Source organism: Saccostrea cucullata, unplaced genomic scaffold (genome assembly GCF_032062105.1).
Source record: "Saccostrea cucullata isolate Sc308-1 unplaced genomic scaffold, CSIRO_AGI_Scuc_v1 ctg614, whole genome shotgun sequence".
NCBI classification, from domain to species: Eukaryota; Metazoa; Mollusca; class Bivalvia; order Ostreida; family Ostreidae; genus Saccostrea; species Saccostrea cuccullata.
Genome location: NW_026929124.1, coordinates 191,398 through 218,704, shown reverse-complemented (window position 1 = coordinate 218,704; position 27,307 = coordinate 191,398). Strand labels below are relative to the sequence as shown.

Genomic DNA, 27,307 nt, shown 5'->3' with positions numbered 1-27,307 from the left:
AATCACTAAAATTACTTCTTGCTAAAAATAAACTACCAGATTTTAAGTAGAAATCATTAAATTTGCGTCTCGCTAAAATTTCCACTTATACGGTACTTGATTTTAAAAACTCATTTTATGACAAAATCATTCAATTTTTAAAAAAAAATATCTTATGTTTTTAATTACTTTCTATTTAATTCATATGCCTTGAAGGTGAAAGTTTACTCTCTTAATTTCTCGTTTTAACTCCCTAGCAATACAGTTTGACAATGGAATGGAAAACATTAATTAAATCTAACAACAATGAAGCTCTACTGGCGTGTACTTGGTGTATGTTTTCCATTAGAAACTGATAAAAAGAATAATGTATCTTGTGTATTGAATCCTACTGAATTTAGACCAAAACTCTAGGAGGAATACAATGTATCATTGAAAGAATTCAAAGAATTTTCTATTTGATGTAATCACGACAACACTGTTTGTCATATCAAAAACTAATAAACAGATTAACATACTATTGTTTAGTGCACATTGTATATGCTGAAATTGAATCAGATCTGTAGGTCTGGGGGAGTAGTGCCATTTTGAAAAAAATGTTGACAGACTATAAGACTATCTTTACACCTATAAAGATATACGAGAGGTGATCAAAAAGTTCGCGAACTAATTGATTAACTTCTATAAAAGAAAAAATATTTGGTTTCAGTGTTGGATTATATTTTAAATTAGTCCTCTCCAATTTTAATGCACATCAACCACTGTTCTGCTCATGTGCGAATCACATTATATAGGCTGTCATGTGACCCCCTCCATAGCGTTATGTCACAAAAGCTAAAAGATTTTTCTGAGTTTTATATTTCTTTCCATGTAAATTAATTTTCATAATAAGAACAGTTCATTTGTCAGAAATGGTCAAATCTCGGCAACAGAATGTGTGGATAAGAATATTCTTTCCAAAAATAAGGATGGCGACCATTAAAACCCAAATCTTCTGTCTCGAGAGAGACCTTTATTCAAGGTGGATAAAGAATGGGTGCCTCCTTTTTATCATATCTAATATGTTTAAAATCTAAAGTAAACAATATCTTACGTATTTAATAGTTATATTATTATTCAAATATTCAACTATTTTTCAAAGTGTAAATTGGAGGTCTTTGATAGCAAATTGCTTCACTAAAAACACATCTCTTTTGAAACTTGCTTTCACTGGGCAACATAACAAGTATCATTTTTTATCATCTGCCTTCCTTCACTAAAACGAGCAATCCAATCATTGATTGAATTTATAGAAAGTCATCTGCCATAATAAACTGTGTACAAATTATCATATGCTAATGCAAATGGATTTCTAAGATATACAATAAAGTGTACAGTCGTTTGTTAAAGGAGTACGACTGAGACAACCATGTTTCGTCAAAAGCGACCTACATAGTAACGTCATTTTCACACAGTGACATCACAGACAAGAAGCAAAACTTTATTCAGCATATGCTACTTATAGAACTTGTGTATGGCTATGTATGTACCAAATTTTATTCTAATCTGAATCGTGGTTTTGTAGCATATAGAGATAGTTTGCGAACTTTTTGATCACCCCTCGTATAGACATACAACTGTAAAGACAGACAACTGACACCTTACTTTACCTAAACTCTTCTGGTCTTTGACATGTAGAGCTTAAAAGACTAATCGCAGCATCAGATTGTGGAAAGAGTTATTGCCCTTTCAGTAAATCTCTTACCTGAGGAGGCAATAAAATAGCAGCTACTACATAGATACACTGCCTGCCTGTGCTAACACTGCTAGCTTTAGAAAAACACCACTCAATTAATCTGAAATTGATAGCTTACATGACTCACTCTCACCTTCTTTAGCCTTAGTTCTTCTTTCTTCCTGCTGAAATAAATTAGCTTGACTAACACCCATTCATTTTAGATTCAGTATTAGCAACAAAATACAGATATTTAGCTGAATTTATAATTACACTTGATATCAAACATGTGATCATATTCAATTATTCAAAATACCCCTCCCCCCCTTTTTTTTGGAAAATACCGAGTAATGGATTTTTTGTAAATTCTCTATGTGAATCTCATCATCATTTTGGATATTCTTTGTATTGTAACAATAGAATGTTCCAAGATTTTAAATATTTGATCCCTACTACCCATAGTTGCTAAGACTATTTAAATCCTCTAACTCTCTGAAGCTTTAAGAAATAACTTAATGTCTTACCTATGTAAAGTTTTCATTAACTCACCTGAGCACTTCTATTAACTGGTGGATGAGTTAACTCTGGAATGTCTACCTGACTGTCTTTCTGATATTGTTTTTGTAACAAAACATCTGTCTCCTCATCTGTATCAAAGTCTACAAGAAATGTCCAATGCTGAGTTACAAGTAAAAAATTATTCAAGACATTTCAATACACTGTATGTTTTTTTTCTTCTTTAGACTTCATGCATGTTCATTTCATATGTCATGGCATGATTTATTTCATTACATCAGATGCACGGACATGCATGAAAGTAATCATCATTTTTTTTAACAACATTTATCATGTCAGTTAAATAGCAGGCCATTCCAAGTTCAAGCTTTCTTTTTATATGAAAAAATTATTACATGTGAATACATAACCAAAGAAGAAAGTAAGCATCCAATTAAATACGAAAGAAAATATCCAAGTACACAACATATATATAATTGTTTTGAACTTGAGAAACTTTCGGAATACCTCCAGGCTTTTGCTTGACATAAGATGTTTTAGAGGGCGCCTCAACATCACTGCCATAGTCATCAGTGTCAGACTCTGAATTAAGTCGATTGCGCTTTGAGTAGTTATATTCATTTGAATCTGAGCTATAGTCACTTTGCATTTGATTATGGCTAGAGCCATTAACAGCCACCTGTCTAGAGCGTCCGTGATCAAATGAATCATCGCGGGGGAGAGACGCATATTTTTTGCCTTGTATGTTGCGTGTATATTGTACTCCTTCCTCATCATCATCTGAATCATAACCTAGAACAAAAGAGTTGAAAGCATGCACTAGAATGAACTCATACAACATGCGTTTATATAGTTAAAATTACATGAAACACAAGGTAACATAAACAGAATGCATGTCTACATGTAATACATGTATGAACATCCTCATTGGAAGCTTGATATCAGTAGAATTGTAAAGTACCATGGCCTATGTTATTCCAAATTTCCAATCTGTAATTTATATATGAATTTTAAGATAAATTTTAAGGGGGCTGAAAGGAGCATCAAAGTGAAACTGAATTCATTTTTAGCTTTATAAATTATTACCAGTATACAAAATGAAGTTATATGATGATTCAATTCCAAGTCTTACTGTGCACAAAGTTTTATTGCCTGCCATAAGGCACCTGGGTTAGCTATATGATATGAAAGTTTGAAGAAGTGCATTTGTGCGGAGTTAAAAATTAAATATTTTTTGAATTCATAAGAATACAAAAGAGTGTCGGTGTTTTTAAGAAAAAAAAGACACCCACGGGCCTTGAATGCTCTTTTCATACATTGTACATTCTATCACTTCTATTTGAAGTCTCTAAAAGTACCTCAGGTATTTTAATAGAACCATAATTTTTATAAGTAGGTCACTTTGAACTACTTTTTGGTAAACATTCACCAAAGACCCAAGATGCATCAACTGACAAAGTTTGAATGATAAATCTCCACATCAGTAAATAGTGTTCAGATCACATCTTGCACAGAATGAAATGATTAATCATCAGACCTTGTAAAATGATGTATCTTTCCAAAATGTCTTAATTGGTCTAATTCAAGTCACAGTGACATCATTTTAGCATTTTATGATTATGCTTTGCCAAAATATTTTACCCTGAATATCTTTCTTTTGCTCAGGTGAGCTAAAACATTCACTAGAGGGCTTTAGAGCAGGCATTTGAGTCTTATTCAGTAAAAAAAGCTGACCCCTGTTTAAAACTTGCTTTTATTGATGATTCTGGACTCAGCATTGCCATACAACTTTACTTAATGTACATTGAACATAATTGTTTTCAGTTTCATTCATGCAAAGAGGTACAATAAAGTACATATAAAATCTTACTTCTACACTGATGTTATTTTTGCTATATTTCAATAATTTCAGATCATGCTAAGTTAGTGTTAGGATAAAAATTTGCGCATCTGCGCATCGCAAACAGACATAATTTACAAAACTGAATTTTCTATGATCAAAACTACTATGTCATTTAGTATTATTCTCAATATTTTGTTAGTATTACTATACACTATTTATTGCTACAATGAAATCTATAATTGCTAATCTTTATTTATACTATCTATCAGAATACAACAACTGCATTTCAATGAAATGAGACTGACATGCTACATTTTTCGAATGTTTGTAAAACTATAATGTGCAGCTAAAGTATGAATATGACTGAAATATTACCGATATACAAACAAAATTTCTGCATAAAAATTCATTAGGCTTGTTTAAAACCCTTTACATATCTATTTAAAAATTTGAGATAAAATTTGTAAATTTGATTTTTTTTCTTATTGAAATGTACTAAAGAAAGGCATATACATAACATGTCTGAACTTGGCAATTTTTCTGTACCATATATACTCGCTTATAAGTCGGTCTGCCTATAAGCCGGATGTATTTCTTAAGCTTATATTAGAGGGATTAACCATCTAAAATATCAGCCTTTCTATAACTTGCATATAATAAGTCGGACCTAGAGTTTTGGACCAAAGTTTAACTCCCAAAAATCTGACTTATACGCAAGTATATACAGTACTAAGAATGGCATATCATGAAACTTGATCTATTCAACTGTAATTCATATAAAGTTATCAAACTTTGTCTTACAACAAGCTTCTAAGTTTCTATTTTCCTAGATTCAGAAATTATGTCCAGGAAAAACTTGACATATCCAGATCCTGTAAACTTATCGATATTAATAACTTGTGAAGTGACTGACTCTATCAATATGGACTGGAATAAAAGGCCTCTTTTGTTATAGCACAAAGTGGGCCTTCATCATATACTGGTACTTTTCTCCAATTATAAAAAAAATCTGATCACTGATCTTTTCCTTTGAATGCAATGTATCTTTCACAGAAGCTTTTTTTAATTTTACATTTCTTTAAATGTATCAGTAAGAGCTACATGGGTGTTAAAACCCATTTACCGTGGTAAGAGTAAATGTCTGTGACGTTTATCTGCCCTACCTCTGGGAACCTGGTATTTCTTCCCATCGTTCTTACTGAACTGGTTCTCCAACAGTTTGTCTTTCTCATTCTCCATCTGATAAACTGTTCAAAACAAACAATGTGATTTCATCAAAAAATGAGAAGATGAATATTTTCAATACCATTTTTTTTTTAGATAGGTATACCCTTCAAAATCAGGAAAATCCGAAAATCAATCAATATCAGTGTTCAGCACATGTAAAATCCTTACATCTTGAGACATTTATATTACCCTTTTCCTCCTCTCTGAGTTTTGTGTCTTCATGCTGGAGCCTAGTAAGCTTTTCCTGCACACTTTCTAAGTTTTGCTTTTTATCAGGATTAGACTCCTCTCTGCAAAAGAAAAGAGAAATAGATTAACATTCAGATGTAACACATTGTTCTAAATCTTTCGAAATAAACCTCAGTTACACATTAACCCCCCATTCCTCAGACGCTTACATCAATGAATTCATTATTGTATGGGTTCTGCCTTACCGTTTGACCCACACAGGTTCATCTTCATCCGTATCATCTTTGTAAGGCTGTGTGGTAGTCTTGCTCTGTTGGATGGCTGTCTTAATATCAGCGATGGCAGTGTCTAATGCTTCTCTCTTGGACTTCAGATCTTCCATGATGGCTTTTGTGTCCATTTCCTTTGGCTTACTCTTTTCCTTGATACCATACTCTCTGTCCAGGTTTTCTAGTTCCTGGTCCAGGTCAGCTTTCTGCTTGGAGCGTAGCCTGGCTGTTGGTGATTTGTAGACATTGTTTGATGAGGGACCTTCCTCTGTATCACTGGTCTGACTGCTGGATAACCCATCCTCCACCATTGGCATTCCTATGCTGTTCTTCTCACCCTCAGAAATGATACTCTCTACTTCCACACTGTCACATTCAGTATTTTCTGGGGACAAGGAGAAGGCCTGCTTCTCATTTAGGGGACTATCGGCTGTGTCAAGGGGAATCTCAGTTAATGTGTCATCATTTACATTCTGTATTGCATTTGGGTAATCCATTTTTTGTAGACATAGAGTTTTCTCAGGTGAATTTTCTCTTGAAAAATCATCCACATTTGAAAATCCACTGAGTGTCATACCATTTTTCTTTGCTTCTTCTGCACTTGAATATGCTAATCTCATTCCTACATAAGAGTCCCCATCTTGAACTCTGGCATATTTCACATAGTCATACTCATTTTCCACTTCATTTCCGGGGGATGATAACTTGTTCACAGCATTTTCCTGCTTTTCAACTTGTTTCACATCTTTGTCTTCAATTACTAAATCTTCCTCATTCCCTTGCACATGTGGTTGTATAAAACAATGGGGTCTAACATTGGTCATTTTCACCAACTGAACAACTTCCTCCTCTTCTATTGTGTCCTCAGTTCGATTTCCATCACTTGTGTTACTTAAATTGTCAGCAACTTTGGTCAGCCTATTGTGAACAGACTTGTCCAGGTCTCTCTCAGCACTTGATGCCTCTCTTCCACTCCCAACAGATCCTTCCCTATCACTTCCACTTCCAGTGGATCCCTCCCCTATCCTACATGCCAAACCTGGAGACTGTTTCCCTGACCTAATCTTAGGCTTTGCCCCCTGAACATTATAGATTACACTATCAATATCTTTTTCATAACTTTTGACTTCCCCCATCACTGGAATATTATTTCGAATTTCTAAACTATTTCTTTTGATAACTAATGGATCTTTAGAAAGACATTCCTTTGCCTTCTCAGATTGCACAAAACTACTTTCACTTCCTACAACAGGTTGGTTACTGATTTGATCTGAATCATTTTTTGTCACCATTATATCAAGCCTCTCATTCATCACAAACTCCTCACAGGCGTCCAGCTTACTTTTGGATGATATTGCACTTGGTAAGTCCTTAATATCACAGTCTAGAGTAATATCTCTTGGGAATTCTACAAAATCGGAAGGTGTGGAATCTGTGCTTTCCTCACTCTCTTGGCGAGATAACACTACACCACACCCCTCGCCCTCCTCCAGCAGATTCTGGTAAGACAGGGTACTGATTTCACTGGGGTGCCTCGTACTCTCCTCCTCAAACTGCACCTCCAGGCTAAAATTGTCACTGCGGGGAGAGAATGGCCTCCCTGGGGGGTCCCCTCCACACGCTCCCTCAGCTAAATATGGTTCTGATGGCTCAGGCTTTACATCATCCAAGTTGATCTCATCCTCAATATCAGACATAATGCTGAATCACACCTTCAAGAAAGAAATCAATGTGAATCAGAAATGGTCTACCAGTGCAATTGCTGGTCTACTGGTCTCTTGTACTCGGTTTCTGTTATCATTTCATGTCAATCAATAATTTTGCAACATTTCACTCTTTACAACAGCACTTGAAGGGTACACTGAGTTATTACTTCAGCTGCATTATTAGTATACTTACACTGTTCTCCATCAATAGCTTTAATAATTGATTTTCTTATGCACAAGAATGTAATACAGGTTGTTTTTCTATTAATTAACCTTTTACACAACCACACTTACTGTACAAATGGTTTAAACTATTAATAATATCATGGACTATTATATGGTTTAACATAAACCATGTAAAAGTTTATGGTCTGAAAAACTGGCGGTAGGTACATAGATACATGATCTTTACCAAACCAGAAGTCTCTATTGAGACTGAAGCTCTACTGGTTTGTACTTATAACAAAGGAAAAGTTGCAGTTGGAACTTGAATCTTTACAACACTGAATTGAACAGCAATAAATAAAATAGTGATCCTTGATTAAGACTTTTCAGTGGCAAGATTGCAATAAGACTATCGAAATCAAATACCAATAAAAAGAATTATGTATCTTAGTGTAATCTACTTGTGTGCCAAGTGCTACTGAAATCAGTCTAAAACTAGAACTGTCCAAACGGGACAAAATACCCCCCGCTGGGTTTTTCAGAAGTAAGTTTTTCCATAATAAAGATATGTATCAAACACGAATTATGAAATTTTTATTTCAGTGACCTTGAACTTCCCCAAATAACCTTGGGTCAAGGTCATGACACACCCTTGGGTCATGGGCAATCTTTCAGTGAAATGAGAACCTACCAAGTTTATCCATAAGAAAGATATGGACCGGACTTGAATTATGAAATTTTTATTTCAGTGACCTTGAACTTCCCCAAATAACCTTGGGTCAAGGTCATGACACACCCTTGGGTCATGGGCAATCTTTCAGTGAAATGAGAACCTACCAAGTTTATCCATAAGAAAGACATGGACCAGACTTGAATTATAAAATTTTTCTTCCAGTGACCATGAACTTCCCCAGATGACCTTGGGTCAAGGTCACGACACACCCTTAGGTCATGGGCAATCTTTGTGTGAAATGAGAACCTACCAAGTTTATCTGTAAAAGATATGTATCAAACATGATTTATGAAAATTTTCTTCCAGTGACCTTGAACTTTCCCAAATGACCTTGGGTCAAGGTCAGGACACACCCTTGGGTCATGGGCAATCTTTGTGTGAAATGAGAACCTACCAAGTTTATCCATAAGAAAGATATGGACCGGACACGAATTATGAAATTTTTCTTCCAGTGACCTTGAACTTCCCCAAATGACCTTGGGTCAAGGTCATGACACACCCTTAGGTCATGAGCAATCTTAGTGTGGAGTAGTAGATTAATGTCCCTCTGAAAAAGATTTTGCACAGACAGACGGACGGACAGACAGACGGACAAGGTGATTCCTATATACCCCCCAAACTTCGTTTACGGGGGGTATAACTATGGGAGGTATACCATTTTGAATGTATTTTACAGAAATTTCTATTTTTAGTAATCACATCAACAACGTTCAATGAATCTAAAACCGATATATAGAATTTAGGGATGTCAACGAATATTCGAGTACTCGACTATTGTTCGATCATAACGACTATCGACTAAAATTTCTTTAGTCGGTTATTCATTAAAAATGTGTTTCATCAAAGTAATATTGAATTCAAGGCAATAAACTTATATTTGCCCATTTCATTTATTTACAGATCAATACTTTCGTAATATGTAAAAATTAAGGGTACGGTATAACTGTTCAAAGGAAATTATTTGTACGTCGATGTATTTTCGGCAAACATATCTTCAAAATACATGTAAATTGGGGTCAGTTATGAGAGTACTGAGTAATTAAACCATGTTTTCTTTTTCTGATATTAATTTCATGCAGTCGTTGATTGTTTGCACAAAATTTCATAATTAAAATTTATCCCAAGCTATCTCTCTCTCTCTTTGTTTTTATAAGAGACACTTTAATTGTTTACCTAGCTGTCAAAGGTCATTGACGGACACGTAGAAATTGGCTTCAGTTATGGGGTACATGTACTACCGTTATGTAAAGAAATGACAAATCAAGCTTTTGATATCCTGCATTTAGATAAAATGTGCGGCTAATATATTAATTTTTAAATTAAATATTGATGTAGTTTTTATTGTACTAGGTACATGTTTACAAATCAGAAATTCGTTGTATAATGGTGATAGCGTAGGTTAAATATTGTAAACTAGTCTGTAAAAGACAAACAGTGGAGATGATATGAAAAAATAATTAAAATTAAACGAATATTCGACTATCGTTCGACTAAAGCATCCGACTATTCGACTAAGCTGCCCGAGTAAAATTGACATCCCTAATAGAATTGTTAGTGTGGTCTACTAACTTGTGTGCCGTTATACTGAAATTAGACAAATATTGTAGGAGTAGTAGCATTTTTGAAGTATTTCAAAGAAATTTATATTTTTAGTAACCACAGCAACACCGTTCATGAAAATCAAAAACAGATAAACAGAATTGTGTATCTTGGTGTAGTCTTCTTGTGTGCCAAGTTATATTGAAATCAAACAAAAACTGTAGGAGGAGTAGCATTTTGAAAAATTGATTACAGACAGAGAGACGGACTGACACCGGACGCACTACTATCGCATAAGCTCTTCTGGTCTCTGACCAGGAGAGCTACAAACATACATTTTCATCAAGCCTTATTTTTCTGAACATCTATAGACTATATTAACATTAATGCATATATATGTAATACTAGCATTCAAATAAATAACAAATTTCTTATCAAAAATTGTACTTAAGGAAACAGTCTAATTCTCTTCGCTTTACTGTAGCTCTCTACTTCTTTGAAACATATAAAGTTAGTATTTCAAAATGAATTATAGCAAATATCATAGAGGCTCTATGAGAACTTCAGTAGGTTATAATTACCTGATAAATGCATCAAAGATATGATATACATACCAGAAAAAAGATGCTGAACCCACTGTTCATCTGTACAACACCCAGACCATAATCACTGGAGAGAGAGAAAAAATCTGTATCATCTATAAAATTATATTTTAATTAAGAGGAGCAGCTTTTACTAAATGAACTATGATTGTATGATCAAAGGCAAGCATCACTTTGGTTTTATTGTATCAGCACCTTGAAATAAAAATTATGGTATGTACATGCACTTTTAGCTTTGTTCTTCAGTATTAATTAATCAAGCTAAGACAATTATGTAATATATAACTGAAATATAGATTTGCACTAAATATGCAGTCTGTCCAAGGTCAGAGCTCAAAAATGGAAGTTGTTTTGTCACTCTTTAATTAAGGTCAAGATCTAGTAAATGAAAGGTGCCTACAGATTTATCAAACTTGAGAAATAAATTCCTTTATTGATGCTTTACAACTTTAGCTTGGTCAAATAAGGTGTTTCGGGGCATAATTTGTGGGTAAAAAAGATGAAAAACTGTATTTTAGACTGTCATTTTCAATGAAAAATTAAGAAAACCAGTCATGAATTTTGGAGTTTTTTTAATATTCGACAAAGGAAATTTATCCAGATTGCCTACAGTCTCTCAGAAAACGGTAATTAGTATGTACATGGCCTCTTCTTTACATCAATATCAAATTTAATATAGGTATCCGGTTTACTTTTTATATGATTTAAAATTGAATGACATTAAAATACCCTATTTTCTACATAATTCTGCTAAAGCCGTAAAGTACAGGAAAAAGAAAGTTGAACTAGTCTAAAGTTATTTACTAGTTTGACATAAATTATAACTTCATTCAAATATTTTTTATGTTCATCATTTTGCTATAATTGGCTAACTTTTGATTAAAAAAAATGTTTTAGTACCAAATTATAGTGCTGACTTTTGTTGAAAACTAGACAAATACATGTCACTGGCCATTAACTACAGGCCTAACATGATCTTTTGAAACAAAGTACTCAGAAGCTAGCTTCAATCTGTCCCCATAGCCATCCATGTCAATCAAGCCTTGTGTCCACTTTCCCAACTTGTTTATTGATTTCTATAGCAAATTATAAGCTGGCTACATTTTCTAGAATTATCATGATTAGCGTGCTATTAAATTACAGAACGTGGCCAGGACAAACTCCATCAATAACTTCTGAAGACACAAGCACTGCTGACAAATAAAAAGTGATTTATCAGTAATTCTAATGTTTCCATTAGTTGTCAAACACAACAAATGATGACAAAGTGTAATCTAAATTCCTGAAACATTTTTGTTGACACCCTTTTACTTTCGTTATGAATAAATTGAATTTCCAGTTTCAACAACTCTGACACACAGAAAACACACACATACAGAATATGTTTAAGGTTTTCAAAAAATTTCTCTGACACATATCTTGCAAATCCACTCTGCAGCCAAGAAGGAAATCTCTTTAAATTAAGATTCAATTATATGAAGTCTAAGAATTATGCTTAAAATTCAATATTAATCAGGGTTCTTTAATACATGTACCAATATTTATCAACAAAATATTTAAAGTAATGTAGACGAAATTTACATATACCAATGTTTTCACTTCATATTATGTTACTGTTGTCGTTGTCAGAAGAACTAAAATACCATATATGTACACATAGGTAATCAGAGATTACAGAGCTCACCTCAACGAATGTTGTCTTTAAGTAAGGCAAATTAAGTCACACAATTAACCAACAAAATGTGTACATCTGCAAAATTTATGCAATTTTGATTTTATATTTTGGAATAGACCTATATATAAACTTCAATGGACTACCCATCATGAAAACAATACCAAAAATACTTTACTTATGAAATTTTTGTAGAGGAGGTAGGAATCGGTAGATGTGCTACACATAAATGCAAGATCGGTCATTGTAGCATTTATTAGAGATGGATAAGTAAAAAATCCTGGTGGAATACCTCACTAACATCGCTGAACCAGCCTTATATATTTATGGTCAATCCTAATTGTCACATTTTTAACCATATTTTTAATTAAGCTTTTAAATTTTCAAAAAATCAATTTTTAGTACCAAAATATAGTGCTGACTTTTGTATTTGACAATCTACCATTTGGAGTTCAATATCATGTCAAAACATGGAAATTAACATTAAATTGCCTAACATTATCTTTACTGAGACAATGTACTTGCCCCCAGAAATTTAGCTAGCTTCAATCCCCCACAAAAGAGCGGTAGTATCCACGTCAATCAAGCCTTGTGTCCACTTTCCCAACTTGTTTATTGATTTCTATAGCAAATTTGTGCAAGTTTGGCTTATATAAGCCTTATTTTCTAGAATTGCATCATAACTTTTAGTGTGCTTATTAAAATGTATGTCAAATTCAGCATCTGGCAAGTCCATTAGTGTGCATCAAACTCCATGCAATTTGGTCAACTTCTTGAAATGACACAAAAACTTTACTGTTCCTGACAGAGAAAATGTAGGTCAGGTTATCACAATCTGGTAGTATGCATCCTTAGATGTATCTCCATGCATTATCACTAATGCTCATAATTCTTTAAATGAATTCACCAAAAACATTTTGTTCACCCTGTTTACATCCGACTTCCATAGTTGCATCCATGACACTGAATTTGGTCAATGGTATCCAGTTTGGAAATGAAACCTGCACACAAAACTTTAACACACACATACCAGAAAATGTTTAAGGTTTTCAAAAAAAAATTCATCCATGCAAGTTTGGTCACACATAGTGCTCATAGTTACTTGGAAATCCACTCTGCACCAAAAACATAAACCTTTCACTTAAAATGTCAATTATATAAAGCATCCGAAGCAAGCCTTGTAGTGTGCATCCTAAGATGTACCATCCATGCAAGTTTGGTCAACATAGGGCTTATTGTTACTCAGAAATGAGACTTCCACCAAAAACTGCACCAAAATTGTTAACCTGCTCCAAAAACATTAACCTGGTTTTTCCTTTGCTGAAATTGCAAGTCTGAAACTTTGATGTCTTACAATGATAGCACAAGCATTTTACACTTTGTATTACATTACAATTAAGAAAGCAGAAGAACTAAAGTACCATACACGTATAAAAAAAAAAAAACGATGCAATTTTCTCTAAATGCTTGGATACCTATAATTTTTTCATCCTAAAATATATTTGTTGACCAATTTTCAACTACAAAATGAATAGTGGGTGCTTCATTCACTTTTCCTGAAACTATATTTGAGATCTGATAAAAAAAAAATTTATAGGTAACTCTATAAAAACTACAGGAACTCAACCTTACCATGAAATGGTATGTGCTAATCTCAGGCAAAGAGCAAAACTAAATAAATCAGTGATTTTAAAAATTCATTTCCAGATTTAATTTATTGCATTAAATAGATAAAATTTGATTACGTCTCATTTTTCATAAAAACACTGCGACTACCACATAACATTTAGTGGTTGAGTTCCACTTTCCACTCGGTGGGCAGAGTTTTGACGCTGTTAACGGAGATAAATGAAAACAAAGACATACATGCCGTATATGGTTGTGTAGATAAATTATCTTAGAAGACAATGGTAATAAGTTTGTCAGTGCATTTCATCTGAAAGTGTAGATGAGAGCGTTTCTGAGGGTAATTCGGAGTTTAAAAAATTATTTTTGAAACAAGTGCCTGTGGTGACATACCATTTCATGGAGTGATTGGTTGTGTAGATAAATTATCATAGAAGACAATGGTATTAAATTATAGTATATGTCCGTGCATTTCCACTGAATGTGTAAATGATTATGATTTATAGGTACTAGGTAGAGGATACCCTGTTTAATTCAGAGTTGGATACTTTGTGTTATTTTATACTATGGATTAGAAGATTTATTACAGAATCAAAACCCTGTGACTCATATTAATGAAATCTGCGGAGCACATATCAGCATGGAACAGCAGCTGTCATACTCACAGGCAAATCAAGAATTGTTCTACATTGCATGCTCATTTAGAGATAAGTCTTGTTTAACAATTGCAAATAATTATCAAATTAGATGAAGATGTAAAAATTAAGCTGCATTTATTCTCTTCCTCATCAATATTCTTGCGTGTAACATAACCACATAAAAATCAATATTGAAAATATTTTCACTATCGACATGACATCATCAATATTTACCGTTTATTTCAGCTGGTCCTCCCAAATATCCAAATAATGCTTGAGAAAAATGATTGGATTAAAGACGTGTCAAATCTAACAGTATATGAGAGTGAATTTCTAGTAAAAACATTGCAGTTGCCGCATCATTCTACTGGATTACATAGTGCTGCCCTCTAACAGACGAATTAATTTACAGGAAGTGCAGAATATCCGATATCTATGCAACATACTTCAACGTATATTATGATAATGATTTGTTTATACATTTTTGACCTTATTTTACGTAATATTAATTATTATAGAAACTAAATAATGGTATTAATGTGCTTATTTTGCAACACCAAATTTTGATAATTTCTCTTCGACCGTTTTTAGCCGGATATTTTTTTTTATCTCTACAAGAAAGTAAAAAAAGTTTTGTAAAGAAAATTAAATATTACTATGGAATGTTCTTTATAATGCTTTATGTATGATTAAAAAATATTCATATTATGAAATTATAAAAGTTTTGCTTTGTGTTTACCCTTGCTAGGCGCATAGTTTATTCGACCCCATTTAACTTTGCCTACAGATGTTTTGTTCCCTTTAGAAAACCTTCCATCTCTATTCCAAATGAACTTTTTAAAGTTGTTTCATTCTAAGATATTTTTAACAAATATCTGTAAATTACACCTTCAATTCTATATCAATCATTTATTATTGTTGGGAGTTTTTTAAAATCAAAATTTTGATATTTCTGTTGTCTTAATGTGTGTTATGATCTTGTCAGCAAATAAACAAATAATAATTAAGTCTAATGTTGAGTGATTTTTTTTATACAAATTGTAAGACCAATATATTCAAACAGCGCAGAGTTCCGTTTGCAAGATCGTGACAAGAATAACCCGACGGGTGTGATAGGTCGACAGGGGATGCTTACTCTGCTATTACACGGGATCCCATCTCTGGTGTTTTAGAGGACCGTATTTGTTCTAATCCCAACTGTATTGTGAGCAATGTTTTTTTTTTATCTTAATGTTTCATTGTACTAAAGTGTTAAAGAAGTCAAGCATTTCGAAACTGATTTTTTTTAACAATATAATTTTGCTTCACAAAAGTTTTGCTCATTGCAAATTTGAAGATTAAATGAACAGTTATTAAACACTTTGATTAAAATTTTGATTTAAGGTTTCTTGATCCTTTGACCTGTTTTGTAAATTTGTAACAAATTTTATTCAATTAAAGGATAGAGAGGAGTAACATCTATCATTATTATATCGTGGGAGCTAATACAATATTTAGAACATGTTCTCAGTTACTCTTTCTTTTAAAAAAAAATTGAGAACATGACAATCAATTGAAATAAATTTTTTTTTAAATTAAATTAAAATATGTTCATTTTTCAAACCAAAGTTGGAGGCGTTATCGTTTAGTGCTTTCAAAGATGTAATGTATCTCAATAGTTTAAATCTAAAGTTAAACTTTTCAATATTAGAGGTTAGATTTTAGGTTTAAACACATATAAATGTTTTTTTTTTTAACATCTGTGGATTTTGACAGCCGTAACTGGTCTCAATAAAATCAGTACACAGGTTTTTATCTACGGTGGTATATTTAGGACACGCAATTATTTTTTTTTAAATACCAGAAAAAAATTATCTTGTGAAAACGACTTATTATCTCGTGAAAACGACATATTATCTTGTGAAAACGAGATATCATCTTGTGAAAACGACATAATATCTTGTGAAAACGACATAATATCTTGTGAAAACGAGATATTATCTTGTGAAAACGACATATTATCTTGTGAAAACGAGAAATTATCTTGTGAAAACGAGAAACTATCTTGTGAAAACGACTTATTATATTATGTCGTTTTCACAAGATAATTTCTCGTTTTCACAAGATAATAACTCGTTTTCACAATATATTATCTCGTTTTCACAAGATAATATCTCGTTCTCACAAGTTAATATCTCGTTTTCACAAGATAATACATGTATCTCGTTTTCACAAGGTAATATCTCGTTTTCACAAGTTAATATCTCGTTTTCACAAGAAAATTTCTCGTTTTCACAAGAATTTATCTCGTTTTCACAAGATAATATCTCGTTTTTACAAGATAATTTCTCGCTTTCACAAGATAATAAGTCGTTTTCACAAGATAATATCTCGTTTTCACAAGATAATAAGTCGTTTTCACAAGATAATTATATATGTCGTTTTCACAAGATAATTTTTTTTCTGGTATTTAAAAAAAAGTAATTGCGTGTTCTAAATATACCACCGTATTTATCATCATGTTGTATAAATTTTAAATTTACTAGGGGGAGGTAAATGCAAAATTTACAACATAGTATCATGTTGTAAATTTCGCATTTACCTCGCTCTAGTAAATTCAAATTTTACAACATGACAATATTTTAATTTTGTACCGAATAACTGCCGGGTACTTGACGGGAAAATCGCCCGAGTAACCGATTATCAAACATTCCAGATCGAGCTGTCATGAAATGTGGAGATTACTAGCTATGGTCAGCTCTAGATATCATTAGGCAGCTCATATAGTACAGTACCATGAAATTGCGAGCAGAGTAAGTACGGAAATCTAAATACATCAAAGACGAGATCAAGTTTTACGGAGGTGTAAACAACCATACACCCAGTGTGCTCGCTATGACAATCCGAAGATAATTCAATAACCATTTAAATGAAAAATGCGGCCATTCAGCATTCGACTCGATGAGAGACTGTACGTGCTAACAAGATGATTTTGTCGATCATGTAGAACTTGCTAAACCGTGAAAATGTTGACATTAACGAGTCTGTCTTGTTTCGTCAATTTGTTTGTCAATAGTTTATCGTCTTAGAAATTGTTTTTACTTATGATGATGCCCATACGTATCAAACCAACTGGGAGACTCCTTTTGGAACTAGCAATGGTGTAACATGGATGCTTTTGGATCTAAGCATTAAAATTTCTTTGAAATAAATAAAGATATTAAAATATCACATATATTAAGTACTTTTAAAATAAACTTTTTTCCTGAACACCTAGCTGGATCAGTTTTATTTCGATCTAGTACCCGTTTGTGGTACTCGATAAAAGGGGAATTACAATTAAGTCTGTGACATATATATATCGATATCTGTTAAAACCAAATGTATTAAATAGATTATATATTTAACGAAAATATATGTATACTTCTTTGCCTCGTTTTCTATTGATGCCGAGAGGTCAATTAATTCGTGTATAAAAACAACAACGTACACAAAATAAAAAACAACAACAAAAAAACAAGAACATAAACCCCCCAAAAAAAGAAAGAAAAGAAATCAAAGATACGCTCTTCAGTCCCCGAAAAAAAGGCAGTTTTCGAATGTTTGCTACTTCATACTTATTTTTATTTATACACTAAATGCATAAATATTTATAATTTTTGAAACTTCAATTGAAAAAAAGGCAGCTAGTCTGCTAGTGTCAATAAACGTGTGGGCTACATAACATAATAATATTGTCAATTAGGGACTATTATTTGGAGATCATTAATTCAAAATATGGAGAAAAAAAATGGTTTCGAAACATTTTTAGACATTGGAGACGAAACAACCCACCACCGCATTACGCGTGGCATTTCACAACATTCGACAACACGTGATCAGAGTACGGTCTTTTCCGTCGAGTCAACGAAAGAGGACAGCTGAGTTTATCATAGTGGTTGTCCATCTAAGACTCGATCCAAGATGGTAAGCTCCATCGCCACAATTTAAAGACATTTAATGATAAATTAGTCTATGAAGTGTTTGATGTTTAAGTATAAATTTCAAATTTTGAGAAATTACGAAGATATAGCGTGTAATAAATTGTGTTACTTATCTGACATACGCCGGCCATAATGGACGCATATGAATCGGAAAGTTTTCAAAAAAAGCTTGTGATATACTTTTCAATGTCGTTTAACGTTAAGATTAGCAATATGTATTCAAATTTCATGTCAATAAATGAACAGTTTCTCACATATGTTGGTTGAAAAATCAATAGCAAGGATTGTTTGTTGTGTAAACGACGTAGTTTCATCAACGTAGAACACAGAATCTCAATCAGTGTCTCTATTTTCTATCAGCACGAAAAGCCTTTGATAGTTTTATAAAGCATAATCGCTGAGTTGATTGTACTTTCTAATCAGTTATGAAAATAAGGGGAATGTTTCAAATACTATAGTGATCCATAACTTAGACTAAATCTGTCAGCAAGAGATGCTGGTATTACCGTAAATAACCTAATGAGTATAACTGTCATTATTTCAGGTGAACTTTACCGTAGAGCAGATCCGTGAGATCATGGATCGTAAACACAACATTCGTAACATGTCTGTGATTGCCCACGTCGATCACGGCAAGTCTACGCTGACTGATTCGTTGGTCAGCAAGGCTGGTATCATTGCATCAGCAAAAGCAGGAGAAACAAGATTTACAGACACTAGAAAGGATGAACAGGAGAGATGCATTACCATCAAATCAACGTAAGAGACGTAAATTTTTTGACATGTTTACATTTCATCTTGATTTTTGTATCTCTTTAACTTGAAAATGGTATTTGATATTTTCTTTGTAGATTTTACAGAAAAATGAATGAAAAAAAATCCTATTATAAAAATTATGTATGAAATATGAGATACTCCAAGTTTTCAATGTAGTTTCTTTGTAGTGATGTAATTGCATCCACATTTAGTCATTGTATTTCTTAAATATTTCTTTAGTGCTATTTCGCTGTACTATGAATTGAAGAAGGAGGATTGCCAATACATTGTTGGAGAGAAAGACAAAGATGGAAGCAACGCTTTCTTGATCAACTTGATCGATTCCCCCGGCCACGTCGACTTCTCTTCAGAAGTAACAGCTGCTCTGCGTGTCACCGATGGTGCCCTTGTTGTTGTTGACTGTGTTTCAGGTATTGGTCTAATTGTTGTTACCATTAAAACATACAATAATTAATGATGCTTTTCAGTTGATTAGCATTTAAAAAAGGACAGTGTTCAAAAAATGGCAAGAAACTGGCAAGAAACAATACTTTTGAAGTGGTAGAGAACAAATTGTCAAGGCTATTAACTTTATTAGTATATTAATAAAAAGAAACAACAAATATCATAAATTTAAAAATTCATTATATAAAATATTAATTATTTTATCCCCTTACTCGTAATGCTGAACCAAAACCCCCAAAATGTTGAATTAAAATAAAGATTGCTGATTCCGTTACACCAGTTTGATGTAATATTATTTTACAGGTGTCTGTGTACAAACTGAAACTGTACTGAGACAGGCCATTGGAGAGAGAATCAAGCCCGTTCTCTTCATGAACAAGATGGACTTGGCTTTGTTGACACTTCAGCTTGAGGCAGAACCTCTTTACCAGGTCTTCCAGAGAATTATCGAGAATGTCAACGTCATCATTGCTACCTATGGCATCGAAAACAACCCCATGGGAGAAATTGCTGTATGTCTTTGTCTTATGTACAAGTTTAATTAACTCAAGACTCCAAGAGGTATTAATTACTAGGTCGCTATTAAGTATGATTATATTTATTAAATAGGTTGATCCCAAGAAGGGAACTGTTGGATTTGGAGCCGGTCTTCACGGATGGGCTTTCACCTTGAAAGACTTTGGTGCCATGTACAGCAAGAAATTTGGCATTGGAGAGGACAAATTGATGAAGAAACTCTGGGGAGATAACTTTTACAATGAGAAAGAGAAGAAATGGTCCACTGACTCCAATGCTGGAGATCGTGGCTTTGTAAAGTACATCTTGACCCCTATTTACCATGTCTTCAACACTTGCATGAAGAGTCCCAAGGAAAAGGCTCTGGCCCTCGCTGAGAAAATGGGTGTTAAACTGACCTCCGAAGATAAAGAACTGGAGGAGAAACAACTGCTGAAGGTAGTGATGAGAAAATGGCTGCCAGCTGGTGATGCTATGTTACAGATGATAGTCATCCATCTTCCATCTCCTGTCACTGCCCAGCGCTACCGTATGGAGACTTTGTATGAAGGGCCTCAAGATGATGATGCCGCAATTGGTAAGAAGAAAATATTGTCCTCAAAGGTTTTCAACTAGATTTAAATAAATATCACTATTCAAACAACATGTGTATAAATTTTTGCAACTAACCAATTTGTTTAATGTGGGTCTTATGAAACATAAACAGTAACAAAATCTATTGAAGTGGGGGAAATTTTGATAATACTTTTGGTTGCTGATGCTGCCCATGTGTATATATGTACTTATGTTTAAAAACAAAGAAAATACTTTTTATTTCAGCTGTAAAGAACTGCGATCCTGATGGAGTTCTTATGATGTACATCTCCAAGATGGTACCTACCAGTGACAAAGGTAGATTCTATGCCTTTGGCCGAGTCTTCTCTGGAAGAGTAGCCACTGGACAGAAAGCCCGTATCATGGGACCCAACTACACCCCAGGAAAGAAAGAGGACTTGTATGAAAAGTCCATCCAAAGGTGAGGGTTTTATCCTCAAATTGGAATTTTCTGTTCAGTTGGGAAACTAATTTAGATAAAATAAGATCACATTATTAAAATTGTCTCCTTTTAAATGTATGAAAATATGCAATAAAACAGCTTTATTATACATGTACAAAAATTTTATGTTTGCAGAACCATTTTGATGATGGGACGTTATATTGAGCCTATTGAGGATGTCCCATGTGGTAACATCTGTGGTTTGGTCGGAGTTGATCAGTACCTTGTTAAGACTGGAACTATCACCACATACAAAGACGCCCACAACATGAGGGTGATGAAATTCAGTGTCAGCCCTGTTGTCAGAGTTGCTGTGGAGTGCAAAAACCCCTCCGAATTACCCAAGCTTGTGGAGGGTCTTAAACGTCTAGCCAAATCAGATCCTATGGTCCAGGTAACTACATGATCAAGAATCCCATCAAAGAACTATATGCGGTTTATTGCATATGTTTGCCCCCACAAAAGTCAAATTTTGAAAACTTCCTGAAATGTGCTGAATTCAATAAATTGTACGAGAAATATAAGTTAACAGAAAATATTATAGTTCCAGAGCAGTGTATTCACAATTTCTGTTTTTATGACGTCACAAACTAGTCCGATTTTATATCCTTTTTCAGAAAGAGGACAAAATGGACAAAATTTCAACAATTTAAGCTTTAAAATTTATAGAGCGCATGTGTGTTCAGGAACAATATTGACATATTTCATTGATATTATCATTCTACACATTATATCAAAATATTTATCCTGAACACACATGCGCTCGGTGACTTTTATTTAAAATATCGACGAAATATGTACATTTTTCTGCAAAATTCATAAAAAACTGAAATTTACGTCATATTTGTGACGTCATTACGTACATATGACGTCATTACTTATGAAATTATTCAGTGCTTTGAAGTCAGCATATACTCCCCTGTTTAAGGACTTAATTAAATATTACTCCATCAAAGTTTGATTTTGGGGGGCAAATGTTGGTTAATACCGCATATAGTTCTTTGTGGGCATTTTCCAGTAATTTTTGGAATTTACTGATGAATGAATTTAAGATTTCAAAAATATTAAGATCTAATTCTGAACTGAAAGTTTAAAAGGTTTTTAAGCTATAACTGTCCATCTATAAGGTTAACCATGGTTTATAGTTTAATGATAAAAAAATACATTAGAATATTTATGGAGTTAAAGTAAAAAAAAAAATACTACGTATTTCCTTTCAGTATTCACATGAAAGCTTTAATATGTCTACACTGTGAGAATATAATTATCTGGAGCATAAAGTAGTTGCAAGTTCCTTCTGTTGTAGTAATTTGTTACATGTTTTGACAGTGTACAATTGAAGAATCTGGTGAGCACATTATTGCTGGAGCTGGTGAGTTGCATTTAGAAATCTGTCTGAAGGATCTGGAGGAAGACCATGCCTGTATCCCCATCAAGAAATCTGACCCAGTTGTATCCTACAGAGAAACTGTGTCTGAAGAATCTAGTATAATGTGTCTATCTAAGTCTCCAAACAAACACAACAGATTGTTCATGAAAGCCTTACCGCTGCCTGAAGGTCTTGCTGAGGCTATTGATGATGTAAGTAGTTATGTAAATGATCATTAATTATTTTGATCATAAAACATTGATTTAAAAATAATGCAATTGTAGTTGTCGTAAATATTGATGGAAATAATTTGTTCTGCATTATAAAGGAACTGTCACATTCTTCAGATCAGAGAACGATCATAATTTGTTGGAAAATTTTATGTTTTAGGGGGACATTACACCCAGACAGGAATTGAAAGAGAGAGCCAGAACCTTGGCAGATAAATTTGGTATGGATGTTGGAGAGGCCAGGAAGATCTGGTGCTTTGGACCTGAAGGATCAGGCCCCAACCTTCTGATGGATGTTGCCAAGGGAGTGCAGTATTTGAATGAAATTAAAGAAAGTGTTGTCGCTGGATTCCAGTGGGCCACAAAGGAGGTATAAAGCAATGTTACACTTTGGGAAGATGGGCTTCTTCACTGTAAATTTTTGATTATTGATTAATGTGTTCTTTCCCTCTGATTAATGTCATTTGTGCATTGACAGGGTGTTCTATGTGAAGAAAACGTCCGAGGTGCCAGATTTAACATCCATGACGTGACACTGCACGCTGATGCCATCCACAGAGGAGGTGGACAGATCATCCCCACTACCAGAAGAGTTCTGTACGCTTGTATGCTGACAGCCCAGCCCAGAATCATGGAGCCAGTCTACCTTGTTGAAATTCAGGTCAGTCATTATGGGCAGAAATTTTTATTACTTGTAAAGTTTGATTTATTGTAGATTAACCTCCACACATTTGTCAAGTTTTTTCTTAAATATTGTAAAGACATGACCATATATATAAGTTTATATAAATTACATGAAAATTGGCAAAACTAGTTCACATTGGAGAGTTGAAAATTAAGATTGTGTTAAGTAGAATTCATGTTATGCTCAAGGAAATCCTGATAATTTGTTAAGTTGTTTTTGGATGTGCAACATGTTTTGATAATATTTTCCAGTGTAAATATAAGTGTGCTTTGAATTATTTTGAGTTTTCTGTGATATTCAGATGAATAAAAAAAAATGTATTAGTTAGGCTATCTAAATTTAATTCCCTGGTTCTCAGGCCAATTTTCTCCAAAACAGATGCGGGAGGGCGGCATTTTATTTTTCATTTTATTGGCAATAAAGAAGATGAGGGAGGTATTTTTTTTAATTTTAATTTAGGAATTTTTTTTTAACATAAAGATAATTTTTTTAATCACAGATATAATTTCCATTTCTGGTCAAAATTTCTGCTTTATCCATTGCTTAACAGCACTTAAACATCGTAGGTAATGTCCTCGAATGTATTTTCAAACGAAGTAGCCAAAATCTCATTGTAAATGGCTACCGGAAGTGATATTTGAATACTAAACTACGAAACAAATGAGGTCGGAATTTTTTTTCCCGGATTGGTCTCCGCAATACCAACTTTTTATTTTATTAAAAATACAATAAAATCGATAATGCAGCTACCTCAAAACGGATGCGCGCGGGCCTGAGAACCAAGATTTCAATTTTATATGGCCTTAAGTTGTTTTTAGCTCTACTGGTAAGAGACCAGAAGAGCTAATGCGATAGTAATGCGTCCGGCGTCCGTCCGTCTGTCTGTCTGTAAACAATTTTTCAAAATGCTACTCCTCCTACAGTTTTAGTCTAATTTCAATATAACTTGGCACACAAGTAGACTACACTATGATACATAATTCTGTGTATCGGTTTTTGATTTCGATGAACGGTGTTGCCGTGGTTACTAAAAATAGAAATTTCTGTGAAATTCTTTCAAAATGCTACTCCTCCTACAGTTTTGGTCTGATTTCAGTATAACTTGGCACACAAGTAGACTACACTAAGATACATGATTCTGTGTATCAGTTTTTGATTTCGATGAACGGTGTTGCCGTGGTTACTAAAAATAGAAATTTCTGTGAAATTCTTTCAAAATGCTACTCCTCCTACAGTTTTGGTCTGATTTCAATATAACTTGGCACACAAGTAGACTACACTAAGATACATGATTCTGTCCATCGGTTTTTGATTTCGATGAACGGTGTTGCCGTGGTTACTAAAAATAGAAATTTCTGTGAAATTGTTTCAAAATGCTACTCCTCCTACAGTTTTGATCTGATTACAGTATAAGTTGGCAAACAAGAAGAATTCACTAAGATACATAATTCTGTGTATCGGTTTTTGATTTCGATGAACGGTGTTGCCGTGGTTACTAAAAATAGAAATTTCTGTGAAATTCTTTCAAAATGCTACTCCTCCTACAGTTTTGGTCTGATTTCAGTATTACTTGGCACCCAAGTAGAATACACTAAGTTACATAATTCTGTGTATTGGTTTTTGATTTCGATGAATGGTGTTGCCGTGGTTACTAAAAATAGAAATGTCTGTAAAATTGTTTCAAAATGCTACTCCTCCTACAGTTTTAGTCTAATTTCAATATAACTTGGCACACAAGTAGACTACACTATGATACATAATTCTGTGTATCGGTTTTTGATTTCGATGAACGGTGTTGCCGTGGTTACTAAAAATAGAAATTTGAAATTCTTTCAAAATGCTACTCCTCCTTCAGTTTTGGTCTGATTTCAGTATAACTTAGCAAACAAGAAGAATACACTAAGATACATAATTCTGCATATTGAATTTTAATTTTGATGAACGGTGTTGCCATGGTTACTAAAAATAGAAATGTCTGTAAAATTGTTTCAAAATGCTACTCCTCCTACAGTTTTGGTCTGATTTCAGTATAACTTAGCAAACAAGAAGAATACACTAAGATACATAATTCTGCATATTGAATTTTAATTTTGATGAACGGTGTTGCCATGGTTACTAAAAATAGAAATGTCTGTAAAATTGTTTCAAAATGCTACTCCTCCTACAGTTTTGGTCTGATTTCAGTATAACTTGGCACACAAGTAGACTACACTAAGAACATAAAGAGACTTTATCAACGATCATTATTCTATTTAATGCTGTTTATAAAGTTTCAAATCCCAGCTGCTTAAGTACTTTCTCTTCCTTTGCTATAAGTTCAAACCAGTAGAGCTTCAGTCTCGACAGAGACTTCTGGTTTGGATGTGCAACATGTTTTGATAATATTTTTCAGTGTAAATATAAGTGTGCTTTGAATTATTTTGAGTTTTCAATGATATTCAGATGAATAAAAAAAAGATGTATTAAATTGCAGCTTAATCAAATAATATTTTTTTGTAGTGCCCTGAGCAAGCTGTAGGAGGAATCTTCCAGTGCTTGAACAAGAGGAGAGGTGTGGTGTTTGATAACGGACAGATTGGATCCACCCCACAATGGATGGTCAAGGCCCACTTGCCTGTAAATGAATCATTTGGTAAGTTTTCAATAGCTTTATAATGTAATAAATAGAACAATACTTCCTATAAGGCATTCATTGCTTTTAGAAGAACTAGGGATGAAATTTAGTTGTATATGATGAAGAATACTTTTAAATCTGTCAATCCTATGAAAAAGGATGATTAAACACAGTTTCTGATACAACTGAATAAAAAAAATGTTACTGAGATATCCTGTAAAATTAATACTATAATTTTTGGTAATTAAATTTTTTGTTCTCTGATTTTCAGGTTTCACTGGAGATCTGAGATCATGTACGGGAGGCCAAGCTTTCCCACAGTGTGTGTTTGATCACTGGGATATCTTACCAGGAGATCCGTTGGACTCTAACACTAAACCTTTCCAGGTCGTTACTGATACCAGGAAACGCAAGGGATTAAAGGAAGGTGTACCAGCTCTGGACAATTTCCTTGACAAATTATGAACATCGGCCCTATAATATGCAACAAACTGGAAAAAGGGACAATTTTATCTGTGTTGGCATTTGTAAATTATTTATTGTTTCAACAACTTGTCATAAATAGTGCTTCTTGTCCTAAATTTAAGTGCTTCAAGTCTGGTTTCTCCTGTTGTGAACCTCAATTCACCAAACTTCAAAATGACATTCGGATTTATTGACGTGGAAAAATTCAAGTTAAAGGAAAGAAAGAAAGTTGTTAGAGAAAAAAAAAATACTTGTAAATAAAAAATGGAAAAAGTATTGTGTTCATTTAGTCTTATTCAAGGATTTTTTGTCCAAGAATTATCATGAATGGTCATTTGTGCAGCTACTGTACTTGGTTTGTAAAGCTGAAGGTGGCAACTGGATTTTATCAAAAAAAAACGGGAGACAAAGGTTCAGGTGAACTTGTTTTATTAGATCACCGGAATAAACTTGAGTGACCTGCTGCTATGTTTTCGTCTGTCGTGTGTTAACATTTGAACATTTTCAGCTTCTTCGCAACCGCTGCATTTAGGGCATCAACGCAGATGGGGACGTGGGATAATTTGCGTAACTGCCGAAGCCCACTGATGTCAAACACAAAGACAGACGCACAAGATTTACATGTATATTTGGCCTCCTTAGATTCAGACACAAAGACGGACGCACACAAGATTTACATGCATATTTGGCCTCATTAGCTTCAGAAACAAAGACAGACACGCATGAGATTCACATGCGTATTTGGCTTCATTAGCTTCAGAGACGGACAGACGAGCACGAGATTTACTGAT

At 33.7% G+C, this 27,307-nt stretch overlaps 2 protein-coding genes across 7 annotated transcripts in view; one reads left to right on the top strand and one right to left on the bottom strand.

Moving 5' to 3' along the window:
* LOC134279851 (uncharacterized) overlaps nucleotides 1–15,003 on the bottom strand; it is a 49,048-nt gene extending 34,045 nt beyond the window's left edge. Inside the window, exons 1-8 of one of the 6 annotated variants that reach the window (XM_062762267.1) lie at nucleotides 14,653–15,003; nucleotides 10,495–10,549; nucleotides 5,714–7,449; nucleotides 5,469–5,569; nucleotides 5,216–5,299; nucleotides 2,717–3,001; nucleotides 2,243–2,352; nucleotides 1,848–1,878 (exon numbers count right to left, since the gene is read on the bottom strand). In XM_062762267.1, coding sequence (XP_062618251.1) covers nucleotides 1,848–1,878; nucleotides 2,243–2,352; nucleotides 2,717–3,001; nucleotides 5,216–5,299; nucleotides 5,469–5,569; nucleotides 5,714–7,434 — 2,332 coding nt within the window. In that variant the 5' untranslated portion in view covers nucleotides 7,435–7,449; nucleotides 10,495–10,549; nucleotides 14,653–15,003. The remainder of the gene's footprint in view (nucleotides 1–1,847; nucleotides 1,879–2,242; nucleotides 2,353–2,716; nucleotides 3,002–5,215; nucleotides 5,300–5,468; nucleotides 5,570–5,713; nucleotides 7,450–10,494; nucleotides 10,550–14,652) is intronic. The other 5 variants (XM_062762268.1, XM_062762265.1, XM_062762266.1 and 2 more) reach the window with 5 other exon arrangements.
* A 3,245-nt stretch (nucleotides 15,004–18,248) lies between these two features.
* On the top strand, nucleotides 18,249–26,792 carry LOC134279848 (elongation factor 2-like). The gene is made up of 12 exons (XM_062762263.1): nucleotides 18,249–18,363; nucleotides 18,925–19,139; nucleotides 19,377–19,567; nucleotides 19,905–20,113; nucleotides 20,211–20,694; nucleotides 20,937–21,132; nucleotides 21,289–21,547; nucleotides 22,483–22,734; nucleotides 22,913–23,122; nucleotides 23,231–23,413; nucleotides 25,937–26,069; nucleotides 26,323–26,792. The coding sequence occupies exons 1-12, from the start codon at nucleotides 18,361–18,363 to the stop codon at nucleotides 26,514–26,516; spliced, it is 2,529 nt and encodes an 842-aa protein (XP_062618247.1). The 5' UTR covers nucleotides 18,249–18,360; the 3' UTR covers nucleotides 26,517–26,792.
* Nucleotides 26,793–27,307: the final 515 nt, after the last annotated feature.

What these genes read in the sequence shown, in the direction of transcription:
- LOC134279848 (XM_062762263.1), top strand. An exon ending in TGTTGTTGACTGTGTTTCAG is followed by an intron (nt 19,568 to 19,904) that starts GTATTGGTCTAA and finishes ATTATTTTACAG; the next exon opens with GTGTCTGTGTACAAACTGAA. An exon ending in AGATGATGATGCCGCAATTG is followed by an intron (nt 20,695 to 20,936) that starts GTAAGAAGAAAA and finishes TTTTTATTTCAG; the next exon opens with CTGTAAAGAACTGCGATCCT.